Source organism: Sphaeramia orbicularis, chromosome 16, assembly GCF_902148855.1.
Source record: "Sphaeramia orbicularis chromosome 16, fSphaOr1.1, whole genome shotgun sequence".
Taxonomy (NCBI): domain Eukaryota; kingdom Metazoa; phylum Chordata; class Actinopteri; order Kurtiformes; family Apogonidae; genus Sphaeramia; species Sphaeramia orbicularis.
In genome coordinates this window covers 9,448,068-9,456,924 of record NC_043972.1, presented here as the reverse complement: position 1 = coordinate 9,456,924, position 8,857 = coordinate 9,448,068, and the positions used below count along the sequence as shown (strand labels likewise).

Sequence of the window (8,857 nt, the reverse complement as noted above, 5' to 3'; positions counted from 1 at the left end):
TGTGCGTGCGCATCTGTTGCGATTTCTTCCGTCATATTTCGGTCCCAACACGAAATGTGACGCAAAAATAATCAGGACCTTATTATTAGAATTATGTTATTGTCCGTTAAATTAGACTCTTATGAACATTTCCACAAAATACGTGGATATTTTTTTATTCACAGGAATTGTAAATCTGAGGAATAACAGTCATTTGTTCTGGGAAATAAAACACGTTTTTTTTTCTATTGCACTTGACAGATCATTCAATAAATAAGTAGATGAATAAATAAAAAGGACCAAAAATTCATTATCATGTTTTAAAATTAATTTATTTAAAAACCAACAACTTAATGGACATGAATAAAATATTGCCGTCGTTGACAATATCACTTATAAACAAACAACACTTCTCCACTGAAATGTCAAATATCATACTTTACACTTTACATAAGCTATAACTGCACTCAATACATTTCTTTTCTTTCTCTAGAAATAATTCCTTAAAAAAAATGAACTCAGCTGCTTCTTTTAACAGCTCGGCCTCGTCGGAAAGTGCAAATTTACGTCCAGTGGTAAAGTCAGTGAGGCTTTTAGGGGAATCCAACCTTTACTGAGGAGATGAACATGGACAAGAGTCATTTTCTGTTAGTGTTTTGTTGGAATAAAATGCCCTTGCTGTTGTTAAAGTGCAACTGGCTGCGTAAAGGGGGAGAAATGGGAACAATGTGAATGGATTTTTTTTTTATTCACAATCGCATTCTTTTGCAGTGATTTCCAAAATGCCTTAATGATGCAGTGCTATTTTTGGGAAAAGGTATTTATTTAAATTAAGGGAGACAAAATAAAATAACTTCGTATATACGCTGCAAAAAAAAAAAACGGCCTGGTTTTTGGAGTCATTTAGTCTCTTGCGGCCTAAATGGAATTATTTAACTGTTTTGAGTGCAGATTTTTGTTGAAATGTGAGTGATTCAGACAGAGAAAGGTTTTACTATAAAATATAAATACTTTTTCGTTGCAGGAAACCGTGCAATAATCCACAGGTCACGTGTTGGTTCTGCAGCGCATCCAGTCCATTCCTGCAGAATCATTTATATGTGGTGAAATCTAGAGTCATTTCTATGTATTTGGAAGTCAGATCTAGCATTGTGTCAGATATCACACATTGCTTTTTCTTTTTCCCAAGTGTAAAATGAACACAGGGGCATGTGGAAGTCAGTCTCAGGCCTGTGCGTGACCTCTGCCACTGTCGGATTAATGCCACATGGAAAAAAGTCAAAGACTTGATACAAGACTTAAGGACAACGTTTTATTGCGCACACAACAAAACGTGTATCATAGACAATAACTGTGTATTTATAGACAATAATCAGTCTGTGGGAGGTGTGCAGAAAAGCCTCTCAGTCAGTGTTTTTGCTCAGCTCCTGGTCGCTCTGGTCGTCGGTGAAACACACGTCCACGTCGCTGTCATTGTCACTCTTTTGCTCCGCGTCCTCGAACAGGCCTCCGGGTTTGTCGTCCAGTTTCTTGACGGTTTGTCCGGGATGTCTGGACTTGACGTGCCTCTCCAGATCCCGCCTCCGCACCAGGACCTTCCCGCAGAAGTCGCACCTGTACGGGGTGTTCCCCTCTGCGTGCAGCCGGATGTGCTTGTTCAGGTTACTGGGGTCTCCAAAGGGCCTGAAGCACACTTTGCACTTGAGCGGTTTGTAACCCGTGTGAGTCCGCATGTGGATTTTCAGGCCGTATTTTCTGGAGTACAACTTGCCGCAGTACAGACACAGATGTCCTTTTTTCGGTTTCCCGGTGGCGGCGTTGCTGGAGTTCCCGGTGGGCAGTGAGTCAAGCCGCGTCCGGTTCTTCTCCGCTGCGATCTCGGACAGCTGCTGCGTGTGCATGGCGATCTCCCGGTCGATGTTTGTGATGGAGCCCAGGTCTTGACTCAGAGAAGGTGCACCAAAGTAGGACATGTTCTCCGGGTACTTGAGGAGGTTGCTGAAGTGGAATTTGAGGGGGTAGTAAGGGGAGCTGTACAGAAGCTCCCCGTTATAGACGGTGAACGGCATCAGCGGGATGTTACAGTCTCCACCGTAAGACTTGACACCATCAAAATGAGAAAGGGAGAACCTCTCAAAGTGGAGTCCGGGGGGCATCTGGGGGTACCGGGATGGGGACAGGCCGGAGTGCATACGACTCTCCACGTGCTTAAAAGCCGAAGTCTCCTCCACGTGAGGCAGCAACGGGAAACCTCTGATAGTATTTGCGCACGGAACCATGGGAGACGTGGAGTCCATGATTGCTGGTGGACATTTAGGAGGGTGGTTCCCCCCTCCGTTTAGGGTCTCACCCACGTTGCGGATTGGTTTCATGTTCCCTATGAGTTTACTGAACCCCAGGCCGCTCAGCTTCCCGTTGACGTCCTCCCTCGGTGCGTCCGAACCCGGGACTTTGGAGACGCCCGTGGGTTTGAAAGCGGAGCGCACGCCCGGGTGGAAGCCCATGGTGCTCAGTACTGAAGTGGTGGCTCCGAGGCCGAGGAGATGTCCTTGGTTTCTGGCTGAGGTAACGCTCATGTCGAGGGCCCGGTCCTGATCCTCTGAGGTGCTTTTCTTTGACAGTGTGGCTTTATTTAAAAACGGCGAGGAAGACACTGCCCGCCTAGAGTCTGACATGGAGGAATTAGTGTGGCCGCTTCTGGGAGACGTGGAGGTGTTGGGGATGTCTCCTGACTTTGGTGACCGGCTGAAGGTCTCGGTGCCTCTGACCTGCTCGCTGCTCACAAACCCCCTCCCGTTGCTCAGGGCGCAGTGGAAGTGGACGTGGGCTTTGAGTGTGTTGGGGTATTTAAATATCCTCCAGCAGTACCAGCAGATGTACCGCTCCTCACCTGTGGACACAAGAGGACACGGGACATTAATTATATGACAGATACAGAACATTCAACTGTGCAACATGACTATAAACCAGTGGAATAAGTTTTATCCTCGTGCGTAAAATGTGAAGTCCGTGCGTAAAATGCGGATTAGTTTGGAAAATAGAGGAGCTCTGCACGTCTAACGTGACATATTATTTTCCTTATGTCACAGCATTTTGTTTGAAACACAAACAGGTCTAATACTTTATTATTATTATTATCATTATTATTATTTTAATACCTGGTTGTTTGCTTATTTAAAACGTCCCTCAAACAGCATCATTTCCATCAGCCAGTTCTACACTTCACCTGAAATTTACATTTAGGCCTAATGGATAAGATCCTGTTTGTAAGATCTGGTGCCAAATGGTATTAGACACATGAGTCTTCTTTTTAATGACCCCCAGTAGAGTATTCAGAGGTTAATATAGATGTAATGATTTTGTAATCCTCATACGGGCCATTGTTTATGATCAGCCATCAAAAGAGCAAACGCCCAGCCCAATCTGGCGCTCAGAGAAGCGGTGTATTCAATGCGGGACTTTCCCTCTCTGGGCTCTTTCCCGTGGAAGTGACAGCAGCTGTTGCTTGAAATCGCAAGTCTCCAGAAACAATAGCGGTGGCCCATCTGTTGACGCCTAATAATAGGAGAGAGCGTATGTCCAGGAGCGCACACGATGTGTTGGGCCGGAGAATCAGGGCAATATACACCCCACATAAAAGTTAGCATTCATTAGGCCACAATACCTTAACGCACCCACCTAATTTACCGTGAAGCACTTGTTTTTGAATTTATTTGCTTTTGAATACATGAATATTAATGACGCCGTGACATTTGCTCACCTCCCTCTAGCGAGTTGAATCACCAGCCTCTTCTTCTGCCAGGGTCGCCGAGACTGAAGCACCGCAATTACTTTATTATTATTACCTTTATTATTTCATTTTAAGGTTTGTCGTTTTACTTCTGCATTTATTCGATCCTTTAAGAGGCTCCTCAGCGGGAAATGCGATATAATATCCATCCAACATACGGCAGATTAAAGGAATTTTCTGCAATTTGTCTGTTGATATTAGGTAATCCTTCCTTATTGTAAAGGGATTAGTCTCTAGTGAGCTGGTGTTTGACCAAGATTAAGAAATAATCCACATCCAAAAGCCAAACTGTCATTCCTAACCCAAACAAGCGGATTAAAAAGTCTGAACATGAAGAGCTTTAAGATCCAGACGAAGAAGCTCGGTTCAAGTCAAGGTGCGTCACCTTGTGCGTAAATTCACACGGATAAATAAATGCGCATCAAATAGACGACCTGGCGTTTAGTCTGATTTTTCTTCCCCTGTATTTATTGTATAGAAAGTTAACAATCAAAACGCTGAATATTGACAGGAAATAAATAGATAAAACTGTGCCTGGGGAAAAAACAGCATCAATTGATTTCCATCTGTCAGCGATAAAAGAGGGACATCAATCAGCCCTAAGTCGATGACTGTCAGATCCATAGACAAGGCCGCAGTCTATTATTATTATTATTATTATTATTATTATTATTATTATTATTATTATTATTATTATTATATATATTTTTTATTTTTTATTATTATTTTTATTATTGCTTCTACAACACTTTCTATCCAGACAGAACGATTGAGTGAACGTCAGTCATTTACCTTTCTCGTCGTGTGTGGGAGTGGCCGTCGTGGGAATGTCGTACCACTGGGCCAGAGTGTTAGAGTACCAAACCGTCAGCTCTTCTCCTGCTGGGATTTCTCTCAGAACGCGGTAGAAAATCTTAAAATATAAAAAGAAACAGATTGTAACTCAGTTTACGGAAATATCCAAGTTAAAATTCGAGGCCCGTGAAGCTCCAGTCCAGGCCATGTGTGTGTATGTGTGTGTGCGTGTATGTGTGTGTGTGTTGGAGTGAAATCTCACCTGTCCACCAGGTAGGTCCGACACTGCCTCCAGGTTTTGCTCTTGGCTGTTTCTGGCTGCACGGATGAACCCGATCCAGTCTGGTACGGGACAACCCGACTCATCCACGAACTCCCCACGCACCAGGCGGATCTAAACGGGCCACACAGATGATGATAATGAGGATGAGTGATTCATCAGTGAATTAAAAGCCCAAAACAGAACAATGCAACCGAATATTTAATGCATGTATTCATAAATAGATATGGAGCATTTTGGCGCATTTAAGAACCCAGCATCTGCATGACCGTTTCTGTCCAATATATGGCCTATATATTAATATTAATCTACATTTTTTTGTTTTATGGGTTTTTTTTATATTTAATCTAACTAAATGTTTAACCAGAGTCGTCGCCCTTGATGCTCTGGTACCTGGACACACATGACCACAAAGCGCGTAATGCGTCTTTATCCGCTCTGCTGATAATTTACTGAAGAAAATGACACACGGGCCTAATTGAGTTGATATGGGAAACGAATTTGAGGAGTGTCAGAGCGTTTCTAAACTGTTCAAGGACATTAAAGATCGAAGCGTGACATTTGACACAGAGATTGCACCTGATGATCGCCGGCAGGCCCGCGGGCCACGCATTTAGACGCATCAATCACAGGAGCTGACAGCTTCAACAATAACAGGGTGCGGTTAGAAGTGCACTTCTGGGGGAAATTATTTATTTCTATGTGTGTAGATATTTATCGACAAGAATTTTTTATGAGCCTTGTAATTTTATCTAATTTATTTTAACTTCTTTTTATTTTATTTATTTATTTATTTATTTATTTTTATTAAAGGGCCTGCGTAAAATACGTTTATCCCCATGATGCCAGTACCAGGAATTTATTTAATTCGATCATTTACACGGTTTTTATTCCTTATATTTTCCCATATCCCCCGGCTCCAGCCAGGCATCTTTCTGTGGCCGGATTACATTAAAATTAAACGGCTCATCGGGATAACTAGCCCGCCAGGCAGTGAAATGTGAGGCGGCTGAGGGCATGAAATCCCGCACAGCAGACCCGGGCTCCCATTAGGCCGGTTAAGGAGAGGCGCAGACTGACAAGTCGGCCGCTAATAGAGCTCAATTATTTCCAACGTGACAGGCCAAACCAATTAATAACTGAAGGCCATCGATGGAGTTTGACAGTGCAGCTTTCAAATCCAAACACAAACTAATTCGATATTTTAATATTAACCACAGCTGTATTCACTTAGATCAGTTCAAAAGTAAGAAGCTTGTTTTTTTTGTTTTTTTTTTATGGGTTGTATCATTTTCTGAATGCCCATAAATTGCAACAGTAATAAAAAGAAAAAAAATAATAATAGATTTTCCTCTTTGGTGCAGCTTTAAAACACTAAACTGATATTAAATATAACTGTAATTGTGCGTAAAGACGCTTTAATGATGCACTAAAATGCTCATCCCAGACTGATAACCTTAAAGTAAAAGCGAGTTAAAAAAAAAAAAAAAAAAAAGTTTTGAACTCACCTTTTTCTTGGGTCCAACTTCCTTTCGATCTGACACGTATTTTCCCAGCTTGAAGATTCCCGGTACCGGTCCAATCCGGAGCCCGGCCGGGATGCTGCAGTCCGCAAACACACTGACGGTGGTGGACGCCCGGGTGGCTTGCATGGCGTGGGGTGAGATCAGAACCATGAAGACTGATGGAGACCGAGTGGGAAAGTCAGGGAAGGAGGAAGAGGAGGAGGAGAGGATGAGGACCGGCCGATATCCGCCCTCAAAGTGACGCGGTTTCGTTATGCTCTCCGGCTTTTCTAGTGATGGTGCATGCAAGGTAGCCCCCCCATGCCCCCCACCCCCATCTCCGACCTCTCCGACTCAGGATGGGACGAGCAAGTGTGTGCGCGTACTGGGAGGAGGAGGAGGAGGTGGAGGGGGGGTGCGCGTAGAGCTGATGCTGTAAGGTGGTTCAGAGGGGGGACGCGCAGGGGGGAGCGGTGGGAGTTTGTTGCGGCAGCGGCGGCTCCGGCTTGTGCGTATGAGTGTGCGTGAGTGTGAGAGAGTTGGGCTCTCCCAGCAGCTGTGAGGAGAGGGAAAACGGGCCGGCCTGGTCACATGGAGACTTTCCCTCACCCCGCCGCATAATGAATTGCTCCAAAACGGTCAAGAGACACAAAGGGCCAGGCGACCTTCCCATCCCCAAAATCCAATTTGTCAAGGGCAGAGAAAAGAGGGTGCAGAATCAAAGGTCCAGAGCGACCATTAATCCTCAGCATGTGGCTTTGTCCTCCAGACAGTTCCGATATTTTAACTGACAAATCCACTGTATAATTTCTCCATAAATCCTCACCCTTTTCCATTCTTCCCTTTCAAGCCAGGTTTTGGAAATCAGTGACTACTTTAAATCTACTTGGCTGGCATTCTTTTGGGCTTTATTTACTTCAAAGCGCTTTATTCTCCTCCTCCTTTGTGTCCTTAGTTTAACAAAAGAAGCAGGAAAGTTTAGAGGACTTGTTAACTTCTATTGACTCTCGGCGTGTGCCGGGTTGAGATCAGGCAGGTACTGAAAAGGCAGAACCACCAGCAGCAACAGAGAAAACACTTCAAAAATACCATCTTTCCAACTCACACACACTTGTGGTTTTCTTGTCTCCCTTTGCTCTGCGACTCTACAACTGCGGGCCATTTGATCAGTTTTATTTATATATTCATTTACTAATTCATATTAATAATTTACGGTAAATTTGGTTATATATTTTAAGCCACGTAGCAAATTTCAGACAATAAAATCGTGTAAATTGAGCAACGCTATAAAGAAAAATTGAAGAATTCTTATTAATTCGCAGAAGGAGAAAAATATTATTCCGGGCAGGATGAGGATATTTTTTTATAAATATTTCCGCTGTTTGCTCTGATTATTTTACTGACCTTATTAACGAATTAATTACAAAATATAAAAGCAACTCACGCATTATTACAATAATGTTTCAGCGAAGAAATTCAGAATTTAGGAGCTTAAATTGAAAAATATCATCACTGTATCAGTTCAATTATCAAGATTTCTTTCATAAACTATTTCAGTGGCGTTAAGTTAGAAAATGAGGATGTTGAAGGAGCGTTCTGACATGACAGTTTGGTTTTGAGGCTTTTGATCCTGTGCTGATGAGTCTGAACAGAGAAGAACAAGAACCTGTAGGCGACGAGTTCAGACCGACACGGTGACCTTTGACCTTTCCACCGCGGACCCCATGTCTGTCCGGCTTTGAGTCAGAAATATTTCACCAATATATGAAGATGAAATTGAGGATTTAGGAGCTAAAACACTGGCTGCAGAATGTTTTTAAAAATATTTTACGCAGATATTAATTTGATATAAATCATTTGTCTTTATCCTTTAAATCAAACCAGTCTGAGTTGAAGAGTTTTGCTGCTTTTTGTTGGTGTTTTTATGAATACACTGGCGGTGAACAACCCCTCTCTCTCTCTCTCTCTCTCTTTCTTTCTCTCTCTCTCTCTCTCTCTCTCTCTCTCTCTCTCTGCAGGCATCCCTTGTTGCTCCTCTCTCCTCCCTGCGCTCCTCCACACTCAAAGAGCTCGGACGACACGCGAACAATCTCATCAATAGGCGCAATGTTTGCGCCTGGCTGTTCGGAGGGGTTATTTATTAACGCCTCGCCATTTGCGGCTGGTTCCCATCCACCCTTTCGTTGCTTTAAGATCCCGCACCTCTCTCCACAATGAAATTAATTATTCTCCGAAGAGGGGAAAGTGGAGGAGACGTGTCCTTTCTATTTGCGGAGGCGCTTATAAAAGTCGCTGGGGTGAATCCCCGCTCCACTGTGCGCACTGACGCCCCGAAGAGCGGTCAAAAGGCTCAGTGTCAGAGTGAAAGCAGTGTTGGAAGCAAATGGGATGGAAAATTAAATGAAATTAAATGGCTTGACCGGCGGTATTGTCCCTCCTCTTTTTTATAACAAGAAAAAGACACATTAATTACATGGTCGGATCTTTATTCCGGGACAATATTGCGAA

At 43.4% G+C, this 8,857-nt stretch overlaps 1 protein-coding gene across 1 annotated transcript; it reads right to left on the bottom strand.

Annotated features, from left to right (window-relative positions):
- Positions 1 to 292: 292 nt before the first annotated feature.
- Positions 293 to 6,630, bottom strand: prdm13 (PR domain containing 13). Its single transcript, XM_030157772.1, has 4 exons — positions 6,353 to 6,630; positions 4,827 to 4,958; positions 4,562 to 4,682; positions 293 to 2,869 (listed from the first exon to the last, which is right to left on the bottom strand). The coding sequence occupies exons 1-4, from the start codon at positions 6,518 to 6,520 to the stop codon at positions 1,383 to 1,385; spliced, it is 1,908 nt and encodes a 635-aa protein (XP_030013632.1). The 5' UTR covers positions 6,521 to 6,630; the 3' UTR covers positions 293 to 1,382.
- Between the last annotated feature and the right edge of the window lie 2,227 nt (positions 6,631 to 8,857).

Bases quoted from the DNA above. Each gene is read 5' to 3' on its own strand.
- prdm13 (XM_030157772.1), bottom strand. From the start codon at position 6,520: ATGGTTCTGATCTCACCCCACGCCATGCAAGCCACCCGGGCGTCCACC. The intron at 4,683-4,826 runs GTGAGATTTCAC...TTATATTTTAAG, and splicing joins CGGACCTACCTGGTGGACAG to ATTTTCTACCGCGTTCTGAG. The intron at 2,870-4,561 runs GTAAATGACTGA...TTGTGTCCACAG, and splicing joins TCCCACACACGACGAGAAAG to GTGAGGAGCGGTACATCTGC.